Source organism: Hyperolius riggenbachi, chromosome 1 (assembly GCF_040937935.1).
Source record: "Hyperolius riggenbachi isolate aHypRig1 chromosome 1, aHypRig1.pri, whole genome shotgun sequence".
Lineage (NCBI taxonomy): Eukaryota > Metazoa > Chordata > Amphibia > Anura > Hyperoliidae > Hyperolius > Hyperolius riggenbachi.
Window position 1 is genome coordinate 156,832,653 of NC_090646.1, and position 27,386 is coordinate 156,860,038.

At 40.7% G+C, this 27,386-nt stretch overlaps 1 protein-coding gene and 1 long non-coding RNA gene across 4 annotated transcripts in view; one reads left to right on the top strand and one right to left on the bottom strand.

Annotated features, from left to right (window-relative positions):
• The window catches only part of GPM6A (glycoprotein M6A), a 222,607-nt gene extending 215,523 nt beyond the window's left edge, over positions 1 to 7,084 (top strand). The window contains exon 7 of the mRNA XM_068278779.1: positions 524 to 7,084. Within this exon, the coding sequence (XP_068134880.1) occupies positions 524 to 676 (153 nt within the window). The 3' untranslated portion in view covers positions 677 to 7,084. The remainder of the gene's footprint in view (positions 1 to 523) is intronic.
• LOC137568689 (uncharacterized) overlaps positions 1 to 27,386 on the bottom strand; it is a 225,288-nt gene that overhangs the window by 37,922 nt on the left and 159,980 nt on the right. The gene's annotated exons all lie outside the window — the stretch shown is intronic.

The following is a 27,386-nucleotide window of genomic DNA, read 5'->3' on the forward strand; positions in this document are numbered from 1 at the left end:
TTGAAGCATGCGTATATTTTTGTAAGTGGTGGATCTTGTCTTCATGAGGGATCAAAGATTTGGATACACTGTAGTCATGCAATTTAGCCACTTTCAAATGCAATTTACTTAAATTGTACCTGTAGTAAAAAGCTGCCTCAAATGGTACTTGCCTTAGTATAGGTAAGCCTCTGGATCCTCCAGAGGCTTTCCCTGTCCTCCTCCCCTGGGCCGTTCCAGCCCTGTTGCCTCCACAAATCCGCCAAGAAGGGCTTGTTCAGGGCTTACGCAGGAGCAGTAGCATGGACCTGCTCAGGCTTTGACATAATGTTGCCAAAACACCTTGTAAAAACCTGAGCTGGGAGAATTTGTGATTTGCAAAGTTACCACAACAACCATCACAATGACGGATGAACCTTTTTTTAACTATTATCTGTAACATCACTTAGCTCTTTACTGTTTCTGTTGGAAATCTTATAAATACGCTATAAGAAAAATAATGTTTTTAAATATATAACCTAATTTTGTATTTATTTGTTTAAAGGTCCATTACCTAATGGTGTTGTCTGCCAACTGGGCTTATGTGAAAGATGCCTGCCGAATGCAGAAATATGAAGACATTAAGTCCAAGGAAGAGCAGGAACTTCACGACATCCATTCCACCCGCTCTAAAGAGCGACTCAATGCTTACACATAAGATTAAACTTTCACATCTTTACAACATTTCAGTTCTTTGTTGTTTCAACTAACAGCCTCCCTTCCATTATAAAATGAAAATGAAGTGCATTTCCTAAAAGATAGGCTGATTATCACCTATCTCTATAACCCTGATTGACCAGCACTTTGCGTCTTCACAGTGGTCTGTGTGACAATGTCATATGATATGGAACACCCCAGTAGTATTTCCCAAATTGTCATTAAGGTGACTGGTTTCTTTGATGACAGACAAAAAAAAAAAAGAGAAAAAAAAATTAACTGTTCAATAAAGACGTCCATTTCCTTTTTTAACCACTTTATATGTGTTTTGCATAAAACATTTTGCATTGTTTCCTATGTTTTTGAAGAGAAAGCTTTTTATACTTTTTAGTTTTAAGTTTCAAGAACTACTTTTACCTACAGGTAAACTTCAAAGGGACCGTTGTACAGAGAGCATGTACAATAATCTGCTTATAGTTATGAGTTCTAAATCATGCATGGCTGTTTAAGACTTTTAGTAATGTGTTGGCCCTATGAGTAGCCTTTTAGGTTTGGGTTTTTTTTGTTTAGCAGAATTGAGGTGCTTCTTTATTGGTGTTTTGTATTAGTACTATTGTTCGCTTTCACACCATCAGTTTACAACTTCTGGCAACTACATTGACAACTAAAATTGTGAGCATGCATAGCGTGATACTAGTGCATGAGCACACCGTATTTAATATATGCCTTTACCACAATATATCTCAAACCCGTAAATTGTGTTCATAAGCCTGACAAAAAAAGAATCACACAGTGATATATTATTTGATCCTAGATTTTTTTTTAACTCTTGTAAAGTAAATGTCATGCTATCAGCCTCATTAAATGTTTTGTGAAATATTTCTAAACTTTCAAAAATTTCAAAGTTTCTTCAGATGTGAATTTAGCATACGTAGCTCATGTTCCTGGATATGTAACAGTTTTATCTTATCCAACTGTGGGCCTGTGTTTGTAGTTCTCCTTTGAGATCATCCCAGAAAACCAGTGTACAATATATATTTTATTTTTTGCCACTAAACCCCACATATGATGTAGGGTTTTAACTTATTACGGTGTTACTGGACCAAATTTGATGTTTCCATCTCTATATAGGAATGCTCTTGGAATGCTGTAAAGTGTCTTTCAAATATAACATTTCTGGCAAAACTTTTGTCAGTGGTTTTAAAAAAAAAAAGTAAAAAAAAAAAATTGACATTGTTTTGTGCACTTAATTGATGAAATACGTGAGTGCTCAGTGTAAGTGCATTGTTCATTTGAACAGTTCTTGGGGTTTATCCACCTCCATTATCTTAGGTGCTTGTTTTATTTTGTCTTTTCTTCCTTTCTTTTCTGTTTCTCTTTTTGTTGGTGGTGCTTGCAATGACAATTCGGTAGCATTTTGCACTTAAAGTAACGATGTAGTTAATGATTTAACTTTAGTAAATGACAATGTTGGACTATGGGGTGTTACATTCTGGATGCGAATGTTATTCCATTTCAAGTGACCCTATTAGTACATCAGACTGTCTTCATGGACCAGTTGTTCTCAAGGTTATTGTGTGCTCCTCATTTAAATTAAGAAGATGTCCATCTTCGACTCAAACATTCTGTAGCTGCATCTTTTGCCAGTGGTTAATTGCATGAAAATATACTTGTGTTTCTAGTGCTTCTAGTTCATAGTCATATTGTTTCATGAACCTATATAATTCATGAAAACACAAGTTTTGTTCCTATCTCTTGTCACTCTCATCTGTGTTAGTGCATATACTTAGGTCAGATAATAGTGTACAGAATATATACATAACACTACTCAAAAATGATTGAATACAGAAGCTAAAGTGAAGCTAAGGCTCTTCCTGCCTATGAAATTAGCCATTAGTAGGGAGGCAACATAAGTACTTTTGTATGAAAATGTTACATAGATAATATGATTCATGTTACGGTAACCAGATATTTTAAGCTGTTTCTCTTCAGCAACTACCATACATTTTTATTTTTCTAATTGTTTCTGTTTAAATGCATCTTGATTGGGATTTCCTCACTTAGCCAGTTTAGAACCAAGTTTATGTTTATCTTCCCATTCATAGCATTTATTACATGGAATAACTTCACATTCAAGATACGGGCCAGCTAACAAAACTAATCAAGGTCCTCTAGCGATATGTATATGGAATATAGAACATGCTTAAGAATTTTCCATGTCGATCTTGTCTCGCAGTGCAATGCTACCTCTGCAGATTTAAGGTTTAAATGTGTTAAGTGACCAATACAAGGCTCATAAACCTTAAATATTATTGGCTTCTTTAAATAAAATTACTTTCAACACTCATAAATATGTAAAAAATAAAAAAAAATAAACACAACCTCCTCCGAAAATAGTGCTATTTTTTTGGGAAGAGCCATATGACCTACTAACTAATCTACATTGTAATATTTTGATATTTTTATGACCTAAAGGCAACATTTGAAGAACTACAGTGTTGTGGATCTTACACCCTACAATAGGATGAAATAGTAAAAGGTACCAAAGTTCCAAAATAAAAGCACTAATATTCTCCAAAATTAGATAGGTTAGATCAGGTGGATAGAAGATGTTTTTCAATTTTAAGTTTGAACATGTCTTATTATACAAGTGAGACATGCCAAATAAAGGTCTAGGAGATGCTTCAGATTACAAACCCAATGCCTTAGAGTCCCAAAGGAAGAGCCTGAATCTATAAGTCATGCAGAAGAAACTGGTGTGGCTTGTTCAGCTGGCTACTCCCATGACTCCCACTAGAAACAGTGGTTGGAAGAGGAGAACTGTAACAGTAGGAGATATTTTGTTCTACATGTCTCAGCCTCCGACCAGTAATATTGCTATTATCTGTAATCATAAATCTTCTTTAGCCAAAAACTTAATAGCACTGATGGCAATATCTTACCTCACTTATGTGACAAATGTAATTAATGGGCCCAATATTTACGGCTGTGCCAAGGTCTGGGAATTGCGTATATATTTGTGAATGTTAATAGTAGTAACCTTGTATATAATTCAAGGACATTTTTTTTTTTTTAAGTTCACAGTCCTTTTTAAGCTGGTTGGAGCCTCTTCAACCAAATAAATGAATCTTAGGCACTAAAGGGAGAATTTGTTTGAGAATCAAAAGCTAGACTTGATTCAATGCATTTATTTTTAATTAGAGCTAATTATAATAGGAAACTGCAGTTTTGGGGTTGTGCAGATGTGCATATCGCCAACATGTAAGTTTTTACTTATAAACAAAAGTCCTTTTCTCTTTCCACTGGCATCAGATTTATTTTGCCACTTTGCATAACAACTTTGCCTCAGTTTCACCCACACAAATATTTTACAACACTCATTATATTTTTAACATTAGCATGGAAAACCTTCTATGCTGCTGTACTAGTGCTCCTGGTTTCTCAGGTTGTATCAGGTAGGCTGGTCTGTTGCCATTGAATAGATTCAACGTCAAAATTTCATATACCAGTAGCTGAAGAGGAGAAGATGAGTAACTACATGCTAGTGCTTATATGGATAGAGGAGTAGCAATGATGACTATACGCAAGAGGAGACATACTAATGCAGTGCACTGTTGTTTTATTAAGGACCTTAAGTATAGTTGAATGGTTTTAAAGCAAAACCTGATGCTAGGTTTAGAAGTTAATGGTGATTTTCTAATTCAAATCCCTTTTATTCTCAACTTCCACATTTGATATAAGCATCCGAGCTAGACCTAGTATGTGCCATTTACTATTATAATTTTATTGTAATTTTAATCAACTATTTAGAAGAAAATATAAAACACTGTTGCCAGTTTGGGGAGGCAAGCACTACTTGCTGTAAGAAATAATTAATGAGCCAAGTAAGAGAAATACAATAAACGAACAAGATTATGTATTGCCAAGAGCAAGAACTAAAGAAGAGATATCAAGACAATTCTTTTCTGTTCTAAAGTTGGCAAATAAATATAGCTATAGACTAAAAATGAAAAATAGTAATACTAATACATTCAGAAATATTAATTATCCACTAGTTATGCTTTTCTGTGTGAAGTATGGCATTTCAATGTCAATTCAATAATCAAGTTTGATTAGGTAATACATTTGTAAGGCTCGGATTACCTGGTCATGACCATGTGCCAACACAAGACGTAATCACAGCAGATCAGATCCATGTAATTCTGTCAACTCATCAGACTTATCTTATGTTCCACAAAATCTCAAAAATGAGAACATCACTATAAATCACAACATAAAGACAGTGTACTACAAAGAATGAAGTTAGGGTATGAAAGTAAGGCTATGAAAAAACAAGGACAAACAGAAAGAATAATAATATACAATACATACAGTAAAGGGAAGCAAGAGAAGATGATGTGAACACTTAGTGAGATATTTTGGCTAGTAAGCTATTTGTATTCTTGTAACTGTGCTTTGGATAGTGACTAAATAGAAAGTTCTTTGAAACTAGTAGACACCCATAAGCCCAATATTAAATATCTCTATCTAGTGCTAAAGATTTTATGGAAATCATCTGCCGGGTAGGATAAGTTGTTTAGAGGTACAAGAATGTTTAATGTGGAACTAAAGTAGAAATAATAGCATTACAGATAGATGTATTGTGAAGATGTAGGTAACATGTTTTTACTCAAACACCTGTTTCTATTCTCTTATGCTGGCAGAAACCACACTCTGTCAGCGTGCGCTAAAGATCAGACCAGTTTGGAGCAGCAATCTCTCTTTGACCTTCATATTTGTGCTGATGGCTTCCCATTGGCTTTGCCCATTGTCCTTTATAGCTTATATGGCAGCTTTAAGATTTCTTAAAATCTGTTATGCTTAATGGATAATTTGTAGCTTGGATTTTTTTTCTCGATTTTATTATGACTTTAGTTCACTTTTAACATGCAGCTATACTGACCTGATTTGAATAAACTCGCAAGAATGTGTTTTAGTGGAGGCCACCATCTCCTCACTCTTTAAAAAAATCCATAGACAGATTTAAACAACATATATGGCAGCTTCTTTTATAGCCACACATTCCCAGGTACATTGCTGGAAACTGCATTGTGGCACTATCAAACTATGCTGTATGGGGCTGTGCATCACCTTAGGCAGTATCAAGGAGTCAACCAGCCAACACCCACATCCACCAAAGGTGCAATATCAACCAAACGAAAGAAGTGACTGGATCTACATCTGGATTTGGGCCAAGGCAATTTAATCAAAGAGTGCCACAGTACAAAACCACAATGTTTCAGTCTATCCGACCCTTCTCTAGTGCTCTTGGACCGAATCCTGGTGGAGACTCAGTTGTTTTTGTTCATTCAATTACTAAACCTGTTAGTGCTGGAGAAATTTGAACCATCACATTTTTTTCCACTCCAGTTTGGATGCTTCGTTAGTCCTTTGGATAATCTCACACTACTATTCATTTGGTTTATTTTATTTTTTTTAAACTAAATTAATAGAGAGGATTTTCAGGAATATTGGTTAAATCCAAACATTATTGAAGAATAATAATAATAATAATAATAAGTCGATTTTAGAGTTGAGTTTAGTCTTGTCTGAAGACAAAACTTGTTTGAAAAACAAACTTTAATTTTTATGGGCCAGAAAAAAAAATGTTAGTTACACTTGCCTAATTCTTTTTAAGCTCGGTGGATAGCTGTAATATACGATTTGGTGGGATTTCACTGCAGAATAGAGATTCAGAAACTTGAGAACTGCACCCCATACTGACCTGAAGTGTGTTTCTCTGGCTAATCTACCATTTACAGGTGCTTTATGCCACCACAGCTGGTAGTGGGTTAGAGAGGAAACAGCTCACCTCCATTTAGAATTAGAGAGGGATTAAAGAGACTCTGAAGCGAACAAAAATTGCTAGTTTGCTTCAGAAGTCTCATTGGGAGTAAACCGCTGCATGTCCACCGCAAAACGAGAGCTTTAGACCCCCCAAATCCCCGAGCAAACATTCACAACCAACTTGGTCATGGATTGTGCTGCCCTGAGAGGCAGAGCTTTCTGCGGTAGCTCTGCCTCTCCTGCCGTCAATCGCCGAATGGATCTCCGCCTCTCCCCGCCCCTCTCTGTGAGGGGCGTGGAGAGGCGGCGATTCGCGGCTTTTGACATCAGGAGAGGCAGAGCTGCAGCTGAAAGCTCTGCCCCTTCCAGGAAGCGCCGTCCGGATTGTCCCACAGGGATTTGGGGGGTCTAAAGCGCTCGTTTTGCGGCGAGGATGTGGCGGTTTAGATCTAATGAGAGGACTGAAGCGAACTAGCAGGTAAGAACAGCAATTTTTGTTCGCTTCAGTCTCTCTTTGGCCTGAAACACACCAGAGGAGTTTTTCTGAGCGTTTTGAGTTTTTAAATCTGCTGCTAATGTTATCCTATGTGTCTGTGCACACTGGAGCAATGAGGTTTTGTAAAAAACCCCATAGCATTACATTGGGAAGAGCTTTTAGAGGTTTCAAAACCTCTTCCCAATGTAATGCTATGGGGTTTTTTACAAAACCTCATTGCTCCAGTGTGCACAGACACATAGGATAACCTTAGCAGCAGATTTAAAAACTCAAAACGCTCAGAAAAACTCCTCTGGTGTGTTTCAGGCCTTTAAGGTGAAATGGGGCCCTAGGCAAGTATCATCTTTGGGCTCACCCTTGATCACCAACTGGCTTTTTTTGGTAGGATTTGAAGGGAGGCTAGAGTCAATTAGGCCCCTAATGTCTCTCTAGGCTGTCTCTCTAGGCCCTAGGTAACTGCCTATTCTGCCTTGTGGATGATCTGGGTTGAATGAAAAGCAATCACTGGCTTTTTGTCCCCTCCATTTGCAAGCAGTTGGAGTAAGCTACTGAGGGGTATGTAATGCAATAAATGCATTACATTTTTAAATATTTATTCATGATGGCCAATAATATTTTATTTCTGGTCCCTGTAAAAAAATATTTGGGCAAATATCAGCTCATCTCTAAAACACTTTCAACACGCACCAAAGGGGAAATGCATACAAAAGCTTCCAAACTGATTCCAGATATCAAATATCAGAATAGGCAGATTAAAAACATTTTTGGGTTGGGCAAAGACATTTCAAGATGGCATTTTGATAGATGGTGGGTGGGGACTATTTTTATCAGCATTTTAATTAAACAATGTTGGTTAGCGTGAAATACATACTTTTTTGGCTTATGGATGATAAAGACACCAGAAACAGCACTTAGTGTAACGTGAGGCATAATTTGTATTATTATTTATCAATCTCTGATTTATATTTCATTGTGGTTTAAAATGACACTTTCCAAAACCATTATTTTACAGAGGAAATATAATGGATTGCTCCTAGTTGGATTATTGTCTGTTGTTAAAAGCAACATTTTTTTTTCCAACCATTCACCAGATTTTTTATTTCCCATTGTAGTCCTAAATTTGCTTTCTTTATGGGTTTTTTTTTTTTGTAATAAGATTTCCTTAGCATAATATTAATATAGTTGCATGCTTGAACATTTAGAGGTATTTTTTATTTTATTTTAACATTTTTGTCTGTTAACAGTTCTCAAATTTGTGCAGTATTAAAATATTTTCAGACTATTCTTCTAATCCTCTTTCAAATTCTATATTGTAGTGTTTCAGTTTTGTGTCTCCAACAGTTTGTGATTTTTAAACCAATGTCTTATGGATCAGTGTAATAATGTTGATGCTTTTGCCTTTCCTCTTGTATTTAGAGTTTGTATTTTCACAAAGAATGCTTTGTAGCAGGCATTATTATTAATCTGTTTTGTACATAAATGTGCCAACAGCTTCATGGTGGCGTTTTTGAAATGTAGAACAAAGTGCTTGCAAAATGTAATAAACACACTTGTGTACTTTGTGTATTTACTGGTAGTCAATGCTTTCTTTTTTTACTCAACAAATGTGTAAGAGTTATCAATCCTTTTTTACAAAAAGTCTATTAATATTGTATTTTTTTATTTAAATAGTTGATTTGCGCATCAAGGTAAGTTTCAGTTAAAACAAGATGCCATAGAGCTAGAAGGTTTTACTGACTGGCTTGAATGTTCATTATTTTCTTTTATTGCATACTTTTAGTATTGGGAGCAGACCACATTTAGACAAATTTTGCTAGTTAAATGAACCCATTCGCGTTTTCACTTGAGAAATGTTCACCTCCCATTCATTAGCCTATAACTTTATCACTACTTATTACAATAAACTGATCTATATCTTGTTTTTTCCGCCACCAATTAGGCTTTCTTTGGGGGGTACATTTTGCTAAGAGCCACTTTACTGTAAATGCATTTTAACAGGAAGAATACGAAAAAAACGGAAAAAAATCATTATTTCTCAGTTTTCAGCCATTATAGTTTTAAAATAATACATGCCTCCATAATTAAAACTCATGTATTGTATATGCCCATATGTCCCGGTTATTACACTATTAAAATTATGTCCCTATCACAATGTATGGCGACAATATTTTATTTGGAAATAAAGGTGCATTTTTTCCGTTTTGCATCTATCACTATTTACAAGTTTCAAATAAAAAAAGTATAGAAATATTCCATCTTTACATTGATATTTAAAAAGTTTAGACCCTTGGGTAAATATTTACATGTTTTTTTTTTTATTGTAATGTTTTTTTTTCTTATATTAAACATTTTATTTGGGTAGTTTTGGGAGGGTGGGATGTAAACAATAGATTTATAATGTAAATGTGTGTTTAATTTTTTTTTTCTTTTACTTTTAGTTGTAGTTTTACTTTTTGGCCACGAGATGGCAGCCATGAGTTTGTTTACATGATGTCATTCTAAGCGTAACGTACGCTTAGAGAGACGCATGGGGGACGCTATAGCCAGAAAAAGCGAAGCTTCCGAGAGAAGATATTGCTTTTTCAGCGGGGGAGAGGAATCAGTGATCGGGCACCATAGCCCGATTCACTGATTGCCTGGCTAACGAACCGATCGGCCGCGGGAGCGCGCATGGTTCCTGGACGTAGTTTCTACGTCCAGGAGCTAAAATAGGTTAAAGAATAAATTAGAGTTTTCCTGGTCTGACCAAACAAACATGATGCATACAGTTTTCTTTCTATTTCGTTACTGATGCAATGAGGGATACAGAAAAAATCAAAAGCTATTAGCAAATATAGCTTATGTATACATATATAAATACTGTACATTTCCATGTATAAGCACTACGTAGCTTGTATAAACTAGTGGCCATGGTACATGTTGGTGCTAATAACAAACCTATAGAAAGAATGACAGTCCTCAGAAATGACTTAATGTGCTAAAGAGATAATATTCATATTATTGCATGTAAAAAAAATGTAACTAAGACTATATGCTATACTTAAGACACCGATAACTGACTGAAATGTGGGTAAAAGTCTTTCAAGCAACCTGGGATTGCTGAGTACTCACAAACATTATGATATTATTCAAGCATCATTATATGGAAGATATTGTCTAGTAAATGAATTTGCAGGAGCGCTTTAAATAAAATAAAATAAAATAGAGCAGTGTTTTCCGTTCTTTGAAGACTTTTCTTTATCATCAACATAGATTTTTTTGAAAACTTTGTAACTGTCAGGTTTGTATCAGAAAAAAATACATATTAACCACTTGAGGACCCACCCTTTACCCCCCCCTAAAGGACCAGCGTTATTTTTTGTGATCTGTGCTGGGTGGGCTCTGCAGCCCCCAGCACAGATCATGTTTCATGCAGAGCGATCAGATCGCCCCCCTTTTTTCCCCCCTATGGGGATGATGTGCAGGGGGGGTCTGATCGCTCCGGTGGGCAGGCATGTTGCGCGGGGTGCACCTCAAAGCCCCCCTCCGTGGCGAAATTCCCCCCTCCCTCTCCTACCTGCTCATCCCCGGTGATCGGGGCTGCACAGGACGCTATCCGTCCTGTGCAGCCAGTGACAGGCTGTCCCCTGTCACATGGCGGCGATCCCCGGCCGCCGATTGGCCGGGGATCGCCGATCTGCCTTACGGCGCTGCTGCGCAGCAGCGCCGTACAATGTAAACAAAGGAGACAAATGTCTCCTACGTTTACATTCAGGCTATTCACGGAGACCCGCTCCGTGATCTAACAGGAAACGGCCGCTCGCGCGAGCGGCCTTTCCTGATTAATTAGGGAGGCACCTGGCGACGCACAGTAGCGTCGCTGGTCCTCCAGCTACCACTTTGCCGCCGCACGGTATGAGTGTGCGGTCGGCAAGTGGTTAAAAGTAATAATTGTATTGTACTTTTTAAAGACTCATGTATAAAATGAAAAGGAAATACAAATAAAGTGGGTCTTTTTAAATTTGGTTATCACTAAAAAGTGGAATAAAATATCGAGTAAAGTCAACTTTTAGGAAAGCAAAGTTTCAAAAACCAAGAGAAAAAGGTTGTGTAGACTGATGTCCTTCACTGTTGTGTATGGTCAAATGGTGTGTGTTGACAAATTTAAGTTTGGGTCATAAATAGGAACATTGTGAGATGAAGAACAAATAACAAGATGTTGGAGAACTACTGTATATGATAACATCTGTCAAGCTTGGTTAAGGCTATGTGAAGATTTGGGGATTTTTTTTAGTTTATAGAGTGAGACAATGCCCAAACCATAGCTCCAAACTGTGCAAGAACTAGGCAGGGAGTAGTTAGCTGGTTTGAAGATCACAATTATTATTTTGGTAAAAATTATATTTCTAAATTTAGAAATAAAAATATTTTTATATATTTCCTAATCAAATTAATGTCATATGTTTTCATTGAAATTGTAAGAAAAAAAAATTAAGCGCCCTTAAACATTTTAATAGGGCAAACCACCGATTAGCCAGGAAAATCAAAGTACCTTAAAGGGAAGGTCCAAGCAAAAAAAAAAAAATGAGATTCACTTACCTGGGGCTTCTACCAGCCCCATGCAGCCATCCTGTGCCCTCGTAGTCACTCACTGCTGCTCCAGTCCCCCGCTGGCAGCTTTCTGACCTCAGAGGTCAGGGCCAAATTGCGTACATTTTTACACATTCCCGCTAGTGCAGGAACATTAACACATACATTTTTACGCGTTAGTGGTGAAACGCGTAAATTTTTGTTCCTGCACTAGCTGGAATGCGTAAAAATGTATGCAATGTGGCCCTGACCTCCGAGGTCAGAAAGCTGCCAGCGGGGGACTGGAGCAGCAGTGAGTGACTACAAGGGCACAGGATGGCTACATGGGGCTGGTAGAAGCCCCAGGTAAGTGAATCTCATTTTTTTTTTTTTTGCTTGAACCTTCCCTTTAATTTCTTTAAAATAACAGTACCTTTTAGATTACCACATTTATAAACTGGCCACTAATTTAGTCGATTTTCACTTTTTTGGGTTACACCAGTTAGCCACTTAGTAGTCCTATAAATAGGTTCCTTAGATTATTAAAGGAACACTTTTTTGAATGTTTGAGTGCACACAACAAAGATAATGCAAACGGCAAAAAAATAAAAACAATGTCCTAAAACTGTCCTAAAATTAATTTGGGTGCTAAGTTGTATGACCGTGCAATAAACCGTTAAAGTTGTGAAGTGCCATATTGTAAAAAATGGCCTGGTCGCTAGGGGCATATAAACCTCTGGTCCTCAAGTGGTTACGCGTTTACTAAAATTTGTCCAGTTATTCCATGGAAACCCCAGTGACGTTATCAAATGATCTAGCAAACCTGAAATTCGTATATCCTCACTTGCGTCACATTAGAACATTGTTACTAAATTAATAGTCATCTTCAGCTCATGGCATCTCCCAATACCAATACCAATATGCAACTTTCCAATTATCAGTGAGGAAAGGGGAAGAGACCAGGAGATGTAACACACAGCTGAGATAATTCTTTTAGCATGGCTGAAACTACATATGTGAATGTCCACCTCCCTCACTTAGTGTTGCCAGCAAGTGTGAGTAAAGATAATGGGGGATAATATAAGGAAGAGTGAGAAAATAACGATCACACAACTTTAACTACTTCCCAACCTTAAAAACCAGGGCGATTTTCACATCATGCTCCTTCCATACAATCAGTAATAACTTTATCATTACTTATCACATGAAATTGATATATGTCTTGTTTTATTCACTCCAAATTAGGCTTTCTTTGTGTGGTACTTTTTGCTAAGTTTTATTTTATATGCATTTTAAAGGGAATAATAGGAAAAAAAGGAGAAAAATCATAATTTCTACGTTTTCGCCCATTCTAGTTTTTAAATAAAATGTACTTCGATACTTAAAACCCACACATTTTATTGGCCCATTTGTCCTGGTTATTACAATGTTTAATTTGTGCCCCAGTACAATGTATGGCAATAATATTTTATCTGGAGATAAAGGTGTATTTTTTCCGGTTTGTGATTTTTAATACTAAAACAATAATTATGAGCCTTAATTTAAAAAATTAAAAGTAATATACCCTCATCACATATATTAACCTCTTGAGGACTGCAGGGCTAAACCCCCCTAGTGACCAGGCCATTTTGAGTAAAATTGGCCACTGCAGCTTTAAGGCCAAGCTGCGGGGCCGCACAACACAGCACACAAGTGATCACCCCCCCCTTTTCTCCCCACCAACAGAGCTCTCTGTTGGTGGGGTCTGATCGCTCCCCCATGTTTATTTTTTTCATTGTAAATATTATTGTTCCTGTTTTTAAAAAAAAACAAACTGTTTCTTTAAACCCTCTCCCTCCCTCCCCACAGCCAGCCAATTACGGCGATTGGCTGTCATAGGCTTCTGCCTATGAGAGCCGATCGCTCTCTTGTCCCCCAGGGGGACAGCCGTGTCACACGGCTGTCCCTAGTGCAGCGCTGCTGCTGATCGCAGTGCTGCACAGTCTAAATAGATGGCGATCACGCCGTCTAACAGTCTCCCGAGCGGCAATAGCCGCTCGGAGACTGAAGGCGGGGCGGAACTCCGCCCCCCAAGCAGGAGATGCGCGCGCAGCATGCGCGCGATCTCCTGCAAAACAGAGCCCCAGGACTTTACGCCAATTGGCGTTAGGCTGTCCTGGGGCTGCCGCCGCGGCCACGCCCATCAGCGTGACGCTGTCGGCAAAAGGTTAAAAAGTCCATAAGGTAACTATTTATGTTTTTTTTAGATTGTGTCATTGTTTTATTTTTTATTTTACAAGTGTTTTATTTTGGTAACTATAGGGTAGGGATTTGAGGGGTTAAAGATGAATACAAATGTGTGTCTGTAAATGTATTATGTGAATGTAATTTTGTGTTAGGCTGCATTTTAATTTTTGGCCACAAGATGGCACTACACTTAACTTTTTCTATAAATAGAAACATGGAAGTTAGGCTTTGTGACACAGTCAGATTGCGTATGTGAGTCTGACAGGCTGTGTCTCACTGCCGCAGCTTGTCATCAATTACAGGCACTGTGATCAGGTTTTAGAACAAGCTGTTCTTATTCCGTAATCACAGAAAAACCGGATTGCGGTGGATTGGTGAGTCTGCAAAGCTGTGATCAGGAGATAAAAGGATTAACAAACAGGTATGTGTATCTACGTCCCTGGCTGTTAAGTGAAGTTTCCAGGGACGTAGATACACATACCAGCGGTACAGAAGTGATTAATCAGGTCAGGTATGGGTTTGAGTTTTGAAATAAGTTTTCACATCCCTTGTTATCAATAGTTAGACATTAGGGAATTACGTCATTGTGGCATTGTCAAGAAATGAAAATGTAATCATGAGTCAGACAAGCCCATATGCAATTCACTTTTTCTCCTAAGATTTGTCCTAGGTGATCATTTTAAAGTTGTCAATAAAATGCCTTTTAAGCCACCAGAAAGCAAGAAAGTACTTTAAAAAAATTTGATAGTCCTTTTTCACCTACTTTTCACACCTTATCAATAAAATATCCTTTATGCTTCCAGCTAATGAGAAAATACTCAAAATAAGTTTATAGCTTTATTTTCCCTACCTTTCAGTACTTTTTCAATTGCCAAGTGCTGAAGAATTATTTTGTAGATAAGATGAAAAATGAGCTAGGAGAAAACTTTGTACGAAAGTAAAAGGGCCGCGTAATGATCTGCTCTGCTGTCTGCACAGGCAGACAGCTTTTTGAACATTTGTTAGGTCTGAGTACTGCAGGTCCCTGGAAAAGAGACCTGTCTCCACTATGCAAGCTGCAGAGTTGCTGTTCTGGGGAGGAATTTGCATCCACTTGTCATGCAAATTGCTTAGCTGCTTCCTCTGATGGCTTGCAGTATAAAAAACATTTCCTCCCAGAATTCCTTGCTGGTCATGATGGTTTGTTCCTGCTAACTCACCTGGAGTCTCAGCCCTTTGCTTACTGTTTGCTAATATTGTTATCTTAGAGTAGTTCCTTGGGAGAGCCCTTGCATTCCTGTTAGCATAGTCAGGTTGTTTGTTACCTGTATTGTTATGTATTGTCTATCTGTTGCGATTGTCTTGTCGCCAGCGGCAGTCGATAGGAAATCATTCTGTCTGTTGGGATTGCATTCGCCCTAGTGGTAGAGGCGGTGGTTCCTTCTGTACTCTGTCTGGGAGTGTAGCCAGAGCAGCGGTTGCTACTAGTTGCTCCATCTGTCTGTCTGTTTGGATCGCATTCGCCCTAGCGGTAGAGGCGGTGGTTCCTACTGTATTCTGCCTTGGGAGTGTAGCCAGAGCAGCGGTTGCTACTGGTTTGTCTGTCTGGAACGAACTCTTGCTGTCGTCTCGGTGAGGTAACCGTTTAGCAAGCATTCGCGTCCTCTTTTGTTTTCGTGTTTCTTTGGTTAGTCAGGGTTGGTACGCTTTGTCGCTATCGCGCTTCTTGTGTGGCGACCGTGCCGCGCACGTGCTTTGTCGCTATTGCGCTTCTCGTGTGGTGACCGCGTGTAGTTAGTATTAAGTTGCGATTGCGTTCCCACTTGGTTTTCGTTGTTGTGTGTTCGCCGTCGCCGGGTGGCGACTAGATTGGTGGACACACATGCATTCTGTCTCTGTGCTCTCTCTCTCTCTCCAAGGGCTATCTTGCCCTATATTGTTTCACAACGTACGGTTCCCACCTGGCATCTGTGGCAGTGCAGAGGGTTTATTCCTCTGCACTCCACAGCTCCATCTGCCGGTGGGAATTTCCCTCTAGAGGTGAATAGCACCATAGCTGGGTTCTGTATTTTATACGCTTGTGGAGGATTTTTGCAGTGTCAGTGCGCATCTTGTGCTCTGAACACAGAAATAATTCCCCAATCGTTGCAGGCCGTTATAACAAAAATGTAACATATAGAGAAGAATAGTAACAAAAAAAAAATAACCCTCTGGGGGATACTTACCTCGGGAGGGGGAAGCCTCTGGATCCTAACGAGGCTTCCCCCATCCTCCTCCGTCCCGACAATCCAGCACTGCAACCCCCTGAACAGGGTTGAGGTAAATATTTACCCACCACGATCCAGCGCAGTAGCGGCGCTTATTTCGGGCTAATGCAGAAATAGCAGAGCCCGATCGTATCCACTCTACTGCACAGGCGCGAGTTCTTTATCAGGCTTTGTGAAGGAGGTTTTGGGGGAGCCAGTGCTGGATTCCCCAGGCTACAGAGGATGGGGAAGCCTCATTGGGACCCTGAGGCTTCCCCCTCTCGAGGTAAGTATCTCCCAGAGTTTGATTTTTTTGTTACAGGTTCTCTTTAAAATACAGTACATGTGTAGACATACAAATAAAAAAAATCCCTGTGTAAAATGCACTATAAATTACTTTTACTGGATGTCACTGTCACTTACAGTAGGTAGTAAAAATCTGTTTTTGACTAGTTCATCTTATGGGGGAATTATTATTTACAAAAACACTACCTGTAAAGGATCAAGACAAAGATGCCAACTGCTATTTTGGCAGTTGGACTGTGCTACTGCCTTTTAGTAAGTACTTCTGAGAATAAAGAAAACACAAAGAATCCCCTATAAGGAGATGGTCTAGTTCAAAACCTGACAGAATTTTACTACTTACTGTAACAGTGACATAGGAAACAACTTTTACTCTGGGACAAAAGTACTTCTTAAATGTGTGCATACAGATGAATATTTACAATTACTTGTGATGGTCCTTTAACCTGCCGGGCGGTATGGACGAGCTCAGCTCGTCTATCACCGCCGGAGGCTGCCGCTCAGGCCCTGCTGGGCCGATTTTCATCAAATAAAAAGCAGCACACGCAGCCGGCACTTTGTCAGCCGCGTGTGCTGCTTGATCGCCGATCCGCCACGTGCAGCGGCGAAAGAGGGTCCCCCCAGCCGCCTGAGCCCAGCGTAGCCGGAACAAAAAGTTCCGGCCAGCGCTAAGGGCTGTATCGGAGGCGGCTGACGTCAGGACGTCGGATGACGTCACTCTGCTCGTCGCCATGGCGACGAGGTAAGCTAAACACGGAAGGCCGCTCATTGCGGCCTTCCGTGTTACTTCTGGCCGCCGGAGGCAATCAGAAGAACGCATCCGGAGCGCCCTCTAGTGGGCTTTCATGCAGCCAACTTTCAGTTGGCTGCATGAAATTGTTCTTTTTTATAAAAAAAAACCCCTCCCGCAGCCGCCCTGGCGATCTTAATAGAACGCCAGGGTGGTTAATGTAATAGTCCTATCATTTTATAGTCCTTTAATTGAATAGGGGCCTTATGGAAGTCTCACCTCATCTATAAAGTAGTTTTACGGCACCCAGAAAGTGGAAAATTGCTCAAACAGTCCAGATCTAAAATTTAGCAGTGCTTAGTCACTTAAAGGCTTATTTTTTTCCGCCTGGGTGCTGAAATGGTGCTATACAGTTAAGGGGCTTGATTCACTAAACCGTGATAACTCATAGCACGGGCACTAGCGTTTTTGCGCTCAATCATGAATTTTCGTGCGCAAATGCAAATTTATGAGCACATTTGCATGTGAAAATTTGCGAATGCACGCGAAAACGCTAGCGCAAGCGTGCTATGAGTTATCACGGTTTAGTGAATCAAACCCAAGGTAAGGAGAACAGTGATGCACAACACGAGTTATCTCATTTTAGTTATGATTTCTGAAACTTTTCACATATCTTCCTCAGAGAATATATTTTGCCCCGTACCATAAAACCCTTTGCCAGCCTCTAACAAGAAGAACGTTTTTTCTCAATCTGCACTAATTACACAAACTAAGGTGATCCTACATGTGGGGTGAATTAATGTAAAGTGCAAAGTAAAGGGTGCATAAAATAACACATTCAAAACGTACAAAAAATTGACATTTTTCCTGACTTAGGCTCCCTGCACACTGCAAATCAGTTTTACGATTCCGATTTTCAATACCGATTTTCCCTGAATACATTCAACAGAAAAACGGATAAAAAAACGCAGCATTTAGTAAAGATTAAAAATCGGATGTAAAAAACGATTAAAAAGCGGAATTGGAATCGCATGCAGTGTGCAGGGAGCCTAAGACCTGTGCAGTCTGGTCCGATCAAAAGAACCAAATGAGCCACTTGACACATCCTAGTAGGTGCCTCCCATAGGGCTTGGCTCAGATCACCAGACTTCCCCATCATTGTTATTCTACCACTCACAATGTAGTTATTCCAATCGAGGTGAGCCAAGCAATCCTCCCCCCAAAAAAACCCACAAAGGGGCTGGGTGACTTAGAAGGCATTTTATTGATAAGATGTGACAATATCACCTAGGAGAAAAAATGAATTTGATCAGGCCCAATGTCTTGCATACTATTGCCTTCCCATTGATCAAACTCCACTAACATACTCACAGATATCAATTACTTACTAACACATAGCTTATACACATTTGCACATCAGAAGGAGTTACAGAGATTTGTTTGCAAATATAAATCAACGTCATTCAAATGCCTTAGGATACATCAGAGCAATCTAAAAATACAAAAAAAACACTTACCTGGGGCTTCCTACAGCCCCTGCCAGCAGTCCTGTGCCCTCGCTGCAGCTCAACTCTACGCTGGTGGTCCGGGGCCCCCTCCGGCGCAAGATGTCCACTGCGCTTGCATCCTGTCTAATTTGTATAAGCTTATTGTAACAGTTTCAATGCCAGAAACATATCTGTGGGATTAAGATGTGTATATGAATATTTCCCCAAAACAACCCCCCAATGGCCCTATTAGTAAGTTTACTAAGCCAATTAGTCTTCACTTCAGAGATTAACCCACCAAATAAACTGTGAGAAACTCCATAGTAAAACAGAAAGCAATGTAGTTAAAGGGAAACTTAAGTCCCCTATAACTTACCTGGGGTTTCCACCAGCCCCCTGCAGCCATCCTGTGCCCATGCCTGTCCACAACACTCCATTCCACCGCCGCCAGTTAGTTTCGTTGTCACCAACTCTGAGTCGGCAGGCCACTGCACCTGCGCAGGCTTGGCAAAGTGTATCCTTGCATGCATTGCCGTCTGCAAGAGCGTCCTGCGCAGATGCAGTGGCCCTCCGAGTCGGCAAAAACAAAATTAGCTGACGGCGGGGGAATGGAAGATCGCTGCATGGGGCACAGGAACGCTGCATGGGGCTGGTGGAAGCCCCAGGTAAGTGAAACTTTTTTATAGGCGACTTAAAGGGATACTATCGATTAACATGTGTTTTTTAACCTGAGTTTGAGAGAGTTGCTGAAGTCCTGGTAAATAATGATGTATATATTTCATTTGCTTATCTCTTTTGTTTACTGTAAGAAATTCAGGGGTCTAGTCCTGGAAAAAGAGGTGAGTGGACTCACCCTAAAACCTCCGCCAAAAAATAGGTGTGGTTAAGCATAGCGTGGGCGTGGTCATGGGTGGGGCCAAATATACATGGCCTTAGCAGTGGTATAAAAGGTCTGCCAGGGGAAGTTTTAGCTCTGTCGTAGTGTATCCCCAAAAAGTAGATGTAATCTGACAGCATTTTACCAAAAATACACATAATCTGGCAGAGGTTCCTCCAAAATACAGATAATATGGCAGTGGTTCCCCCAAAATAGACAATCTGGCAGCAGCAGTTCCCCCAACATACACATAATCTGGAAGCAGTTCCCCAAAATACGCGAAACCTGGCAGTGGATCACCCAAAATACACGTAACACCCAAAATACATGTAATCTGGCGGCAGTGGTCCCCCAACATACACAATCTGGCAGCATTTCCCCAAAATACATGTAATCTGGCATCAGCAGTTCCCCAAAACTTCAGATCTGACAGCAGTTCCCCCGAAATAGGTACCCCCAGTATAGGTAGCCAGGCCTATAGGTGTCCCCAGTATAAGTAGCCATGTGTATAGTTGTCCCCAAAATAGGTGGTCAGGTGTAGAGATGTCACCAGAATAGGTAGCCAGGTGTATAGAAGTCCTCAGAATAGGTGGCTAGGTGTATAGATATTCCCAGAATAGGTGGCCAGGTGTATAGATGTCCCCAGAATAGGGAGCCAGGTCTATTGGTGTCCCCAGTATAGCCAGGTGTTTCCAGTATATGTAATCAGGTGTCCCCAGTATAGCCAGGTGTATAGGTGTCTGCAGTATATGTAGCGAGGTGTATAGGTGTCCCCAGTTTATGTAGCCAGGTGTATAGGTGCCCCCAGTATATCCAGGTGTATAGGTGTCCCCAGTATAGCCAGGTGTATAGGTGTCCCCAGTATATGTAACCAGGTGTATAGGTACCCCCAGTATAGCCAGGTGTATAGGTGTCCCCAGTATATGTAGCCAGGTGTATAGGTGTCCGCAGTATAGCCAGGTGTATAGGTGACCCCAGTATATGTAGCCAAGTGTATAGGTGTCCCAAGTATAGCCAGGTGTATAGGTGTCCCCAGTATAGCCAGGTGTATAGGGGTCCCCAGTATATGTAACCAGGTGTTCAGGTGTCCCCAGTATAGCCAGGTGTATAGGTGTCCTCAGCATATGTAGTGAGGTGTATAGGTGTCCCCAGTATATGTAGCCAGGTGTATAGATTTCCCCAGTATATGTAGCCAGGTGTATAGGTGTCCCCAGTATAGCCAGGTGTATGGGTGTCCCCAGTATATGTAGCCAGGTGTATAGGTGCCCCCAGTATAGCCAGGTGTATAGGTGTCCCCAGTATAGCCAGTCTATAGGCGTCCCCAGAATAGGTAGCCAGGTGTCCCCCAAGCAGGAGGGGAGCAGCGCAGTGGAGAGAAGCGTTGTGCAGAGCAGTGGGTAAGGGCGGACGTCTCCCCCCCTTCCCTCACCTTGGGGCTCCTCTTCCTGGCTCTCCCCTCCAGAACGTTTGCAGCAGCGGTGGCTGGCAGCGGGCATCAGTGGGCGGGACTTACCTCCTCCTTGTTCCGGCGAGTTGAAGGTGTGCGTGCCGCTACTCTGGTCAAAGGGAAGACCAGAGCAGCAGCATGCACAGCTTCAACTCACCGGAACAGGAGGAAGAAAGTTCCGCCCACTGATGCCTGCTGTCAGCCACCGCCGCAAATGTTCTGGAGGGGAGAGCCAGGAAGAAGAGCCCCAAGGTGAGGGAAGGGGGGGAGACGTCTGCCCTTCCCCACTGCTCTGCACAATGCTCCTCTCCACTGCGCTGCTCCCTTCCACATAGGCTAGGGTGGACGGCGTCCACTCTCAAAGAAAAGTAGGTGGACGTCGTTCACCCGCGTTCACGCAGGACTCGACCCCTGAACAAATTCCTTTCACTCTGAACTAACAGCACTGTCTGCTCATTTCTGACTGGAGAGTTAATGAGGGAAGGGGAGTTTCCCTCACAGTGTAGTTAACTCTGTGTGTCAGAGAGCTCTCAGAAGAAGCTGCATGTTTCTGAGCTGTCTGCAAGAGAGCAGAGGAAATGTACCGTAACTTGTTTTAAACGTGTAATTGTCTGTGACAGCACAGTTTTTCATATTTTTTTTTTTTTTTTGGCTTTCAGGGAAAAATACTCTGTAGTCTGATATGCATAAAACAACACTGGCTGTGCATTGAAACAGACACCCCTTTGCGAATGATTTGTCCCAATAGAGCTCAACCCTACACACAGTTAATTAAAGCTTTTGCCTCTGATATGTAACATGAAAAGTAGGAAAATGTTTACACAGCTACTTAGAAATTATTTGTACATTGTCATTTTATAACACTTGGGTATTGATAGTATTCCTTTAAGTTTCCCTTTCGCGAAAAAAGTAGGCAGTTAAAAAATGTGACAGATGACAGGTTTTTGGCCAGTCCATCTTTTTTAAGGGGGATTCTCAGGGCTTTCTTTGTTTTCAACAGCATTTCCTGAACAGCAGTTTAACTGCCAAAATAGCAAGATACCAGCCGGCCTCCCTAATCACTTGCACACTATTATGTCAGTTAAATTTTGCAACTGTTGTTCAGGAAATGCTGTTGAAAACAAAGAAAGCCCTTAGAATCCCCCTTAAAAAGATGGAATGGCCCAAAACCTGTCATCTGTCACATTTTTTAACTGCCTACTTTTTTCGCGAAAGAACCCCTTTAAGTGTGGAGAACGTGGGGTATAAGTGTGGCTATGGAGTGTGAGAAAATGTCAAATGAGAATTAAACATGGGGCACAATTCCTTCTCACATTAACTGACAATTGCGTCAGTTTTTAAGTTTTGTGAAAATGAAAAATACAAAAAGCACTTCTAGTTTTGATATTTCATCCATCCCAGTAAGCAGAAAAGCTCAAACTCGTAAACTCTATTTCGGAGTTACATAAAGGATTTCTATATACAACACCTGAGTAACTGACATACACAGTACAAGTGGTAGAACATGAGTGGGCAGCAACTTAACTTAACTTGCACAGTAGGGCAGATATCCACAGCTGTAGCTTCAGCTGGGTCTATCAGTAATACCAGAGAAGGTGACCTGACATAAAAATATGTTACGGCCGCTGCTATAGATACCTGTTCTGCGTGAGTTGTAGTTTATTAAACCAGTTATTTTCCCAGCTGTGAGCTTCTTTTTTATTTTGCACGTGTAAGCTATATGCTATACTGTGTTAGTCATAGAAACTAGAAAAGAGAAATCTTGTCAGAGGCAATATTTTTTATTGGCTACCAAAATATGTTTTTTTTTTTGTAGATGTTTTTTTCGGGCTGATTCACAGAGTTCTTGTGTTGAATTATCTTCCCTTACTTATTAACTCACAAATTATCCCTACTTAAATGTCTTAACTTGATTTTTCTCTGCTTGGTCCTTATTCAATTCACTTCTTATCCTAGGAGATCATTTTTTATCTTCTGTTTAAAATAACTTTTTAGCACTCTGGAAATGAAAAAGTACTAAAAAGTATGTGAAAAAGTACTGTCACAATTATTCGGAGTATTTTACAGTTTGCTGGTGGCTTAAAAGCTATAGATGCAATAATGCTTTTCTCTTGAGTTTTCTCCTAGGTGTCATTTTCATACAATGGGCTTGATTTACTAAAACAAATAGCATGCCTTATCAGAGTTAAGGGGCCTTATTGGTGCCTTATCAGAGTTAAGGGGCCTTATCAGAGTAGCGTAGCGAGCACTACAAACATATGCCTGCTCATTATCCTTGCACTTTGATTGGCCCAATAGGCTGCCTGTCACTTGACATGCACAAACAACCTCAAGAATGCACAGTAGCATCTGACATTGGGTGACTATCAGATCTTTTGGATGGGCTACTGGCACCCTGGAGGGAATCGGAATTACAGCAAGGAAGGGACCTCATTGAATTGGGGGGGGGGGGGGGGGAAGTCCCAGGTAAGTAAATATGCTCCCTACCCCTATTCATTTCAAGTGATCCTTTTGCTGCAGCCTAACCCTTCCCTCCCACAGTGCCCTTCTACCAGCAGCCTCCCCATTTCCCCCCATGAAACTTGCCTTAAAGGAAACCTAAACTGAAAGCAGTATAGAAGTTACCATACGGATTACTTTTAAAATATCAGTTGTCTTACAGTAATGCAATATTTTGGCTTTGGTGATAAAGCCACACTACTGCAGCAAGCATAGTAGTTAAGATACATACTCACGTCTTGCGATTTTTGGAGCTATTTTTCAAGCAACCAACAATTTTTTGCATATCGAGCGGTCATTTCCAAAAAAAACTCGAGATGTGGGTGCATGCGTACAATCAGGCAAACAATGCTTTGAGATAACGACCGACACGATGGATTGGATCTTACAATCCCTGGCAACTCCCGCACAAAGTTTCACAATTGTTTGAACTCTCGTTCGCACCCGTTGTGCGCTGTTGTGTGTTCCCGTCTACAGGAAGCTGAATCGGGGAATGCTCTTCACCGGTCCGCGTCTCTCAGTGTTCCCCGATTCATCTAGCAGTGAGTAAGGGGCTTAAGAACACCTAACAATATCGGAGCCAGAAATCAGTCAGTCATAGCACAACAGCTAAGAGCACTTGTGAAAACAGACAGACCTCTGCCCCGATTTCCCGGCAACTGCTACCCCTACTCCTTCCCTCACGTCCCCCCACAGCATTCCAGCACAGGCAGCCAGGAAGACTACAAATGCAATACTCACATTCTTACCCATACAGAAGCAGCCAGGATGTGGTGTGGTTCCTAGTGTCCCTTTTAGCAGCAGCTGTAATATATGAGCCTGGCGATGCTCCAATGACCTGCTCCAATGATCTCCTCCATGTGAAGCTTCAGGGGCGGGGAGGTGAAGATTAAGTTACAACCAGACAAGCCAGTGTGGATCAAGGTTGGAGGAGGCAGCAGCAGCAAGCATAGATGCTGCTCTGCACGTCTGGGCACACTTTTACTTGCTGGCTGCCCGCGTCTAAGGAAGGAATCAATCAGCAGTCCATCTTAAAACAGTGAGACTACGCTCTGGACTGTGGCTCCTCTGTATCTCCACACTGTCTACTCCTCTGCCCCGCCTCCACCATGATCTTTCATCCCTGCCAGCCACATGTACTTTCATACACTGGCTGCGAGTGTGTCAGTCACATCACTTGTCTGCCCGCGGGTGGACCAGGTCTGAAGGGTTCCTGTTGGCTTGCTTTAGCATTGAGGAGGAGTCGGTGAGAAAGTAAATGTACAGCTGGCGGCAGGTATGACTACTTAGAGGGACTGGGCGCTTTGATCCTGTTTGTGATCACAACACAACAAATGCTTACTGCTCCTCAGTCGCCCTGAAGGAGGCTGATTTTTCTGACACCCTAGGCCATGGCCTAGGTGGCCTTGCCAGCAGACAATTCAAAGTACATTCAAAACAAAGACTGGGAAGGCTCTATGTGATCCAGAGCCTTACCTCTTTTTAGGTGGGTAACTAAGTCTTTTTTTCTGACTGAATCACAATACCTTTAACAAGCATGTGGGTAATCCAGTCAGAAACACCTGGTCTACATGTTTGTTCTGGGTCTATGGTTAAACATATTAACCACTTCAGCCTACAGCATCGAAAATCGTATGCATCCGAGCAACGTTCACCTCCCATTCATTCGCCAATAACTTTTATCGCTACTTATCACAATTAATTGATCTATATCTTGTTTTTTCCGCCACTAATTAGGCTTTCTTTGGGTGGTACATTTTGCTAAGAATTATTTTTTTCTAAATTCATTTTAACAGGAAGATTAAGAAAGAAGTGGAAAAAATTATTATTTCTCAGTTTTTGGCCATTATAGTTTAAAATGAATACATGCTACCATAATTAAAACTCATGTATTTTATTTGCCTTATTTGTCCCAGTTATTACACCATTTAAATTATGTCCCTATCACAATTTATGGCGCCAATATTTTATTTAGGAATAAAGGTGCATTTTTTCAATTTGCGTCCATCACTATTTACAAGCTTATAATTTTAAAAAAGTGTAATAAGATACTCTTTTGACATGCATATTTAATAAGTTCAGACCCTTATGTAACTATGTATGTTGTTTGTTTGTTTGTTTTTATTGTAATTGTTTTTATTTATTTTTTTATGAAAACATTTATTTGGGTAATTTTTAGTGTGGGAGGGAAACAGATAATTTTAAATGTAAAATAATGTAATTCTTTATTAAAATTTTTATGTGGGTGCAGTTTACTATTTGGCCACAAGATGGTCACAGTTAAAAAAGTCCTGGAAGCGTACGATCACGCTTCCAGGAACAATAAAGAGCACGGGAAACTTTTATTTTTGCAGAAATACCATGGTCTCTGATTAGAGAGCGCCAGTTTTTCTGTGGCGAACTGAACTTAGATCGGTGAATGGGAATTATATTCCCATTTACTGATCGGGGAACTAACGGCAGGCAGCGGGAGCACCTCATGCAGCGGCAGCAGCACAGTCTATCTGGACGGATATACTTAAGTGGTTAAGGTGGCCATACACCAGGCAACTTGGCAGGTGATCAACCATCCAATTCGATCATTAAAATTAAAATTGGTTGCATTAACCGTCATGGTCAGTAGGGTGTGCAGCAGGATAGGCGAGCAATATCGAGATGAGCGACAAACTCGACAAACCCCGATAATGGTCAATGCCCCCCCAAGTGCATTATAAATTAACTGTCCACCTCCCCTGCTTGTCTGCCGCTGGCTCCGCGATCTGTCCTTCTTCCATACACACATCCCATGTGGTTGCCGGCGTACACATGGGCGCGTATGTTACATAGTTACATAGTTATTTTGGTTGAAAAAAGACATACGTCCATCGAGTTCAACCAGTACAAAGTACAACTCCAGCCTGCTCCCTCACATATCCCTGTTGATCCAGAGGAAGGCGAAAAAAAACCCACAAGGCATGGTCCAATTAGCCCCAAAAGGGAAAAATTCCTTCCCGACTCCAGATGGCAATCAGATAAAATCCCTGGATCAACATCATTAGGCATAACCTAGTAATTGTAGCTATGGATGTCTTTCAACGCAAGGAAAGCATCTAAGCCCCCTTTAAATGCAGGTATAGAGTTTGCCATAACGACTTCCTGTGGCAATGCATTCCACATCTTAGTCACTCTTACTGTAAAGAACCCTTTCCTAAATAAATGGCTAAAACGTTTTTCCTCCATGCGCAGATCATGTCCTCTAGTCCTTTGGGAAGGCCTAGGGACAAAAAGCTCATCTGCCAAGCAATTATATTGCCCTCTGATGTATTTATACATGTTAATTAGATCTCCTCTAAGGCGTCTTTTCTCTAGACTAAATAAACCCAGTTTATCTAACCTTTCTTGGTAAGCGAGACCTTCCATCCCACGTATCAATTTTGTTGCTCGTGTCTGCACCTGCTCTAAAACTGCAATATCTTTTTTGTAATGTGGTGCCCAGAACTGAATTCCATATTCCAGATGTGGCCTTACTAGAGATTTAAACAGGGGCAATATTATGCTAGCATCTCGAGTTTTTATTTCCCTTTTAATGCATCCCAAAATTTTGTTTGCTTTAGCTGCAGTGGCTTGGCATTGAGTACGATTATTTAACTTGTTGTCGATGAGTACTTCTAAGTCCTTCTCCAAGTTTGATGTCCCCAACTGTATCCCATTTATTTTGTATGGTGCTAGACCATTGGTACGACCAAAATGCATGACTTTACATTTGTCAACATTGAATTTCATCTGCCATGTATGTGCCCATATAGCCATCCTATCCAGATCCTGTTGCAATATGACACTATCTTCCTGAGAGTTGATGATTCTGCACAATTTTGTATCATCTGCAAAAATAGCAACATTGCTCACTACTGCATCTACTAGGTCATTAATAAATAAATTGAAGAGCACTGGACATCAGTACAGACCCCTGTGGGACACCACTGCTAACAGTCTCCCATTTTGAGTACGATCCATTGACCACTACTCTTTGTTTTCTGTCTATTAGCCAGTTCCCTATCCATGCACACA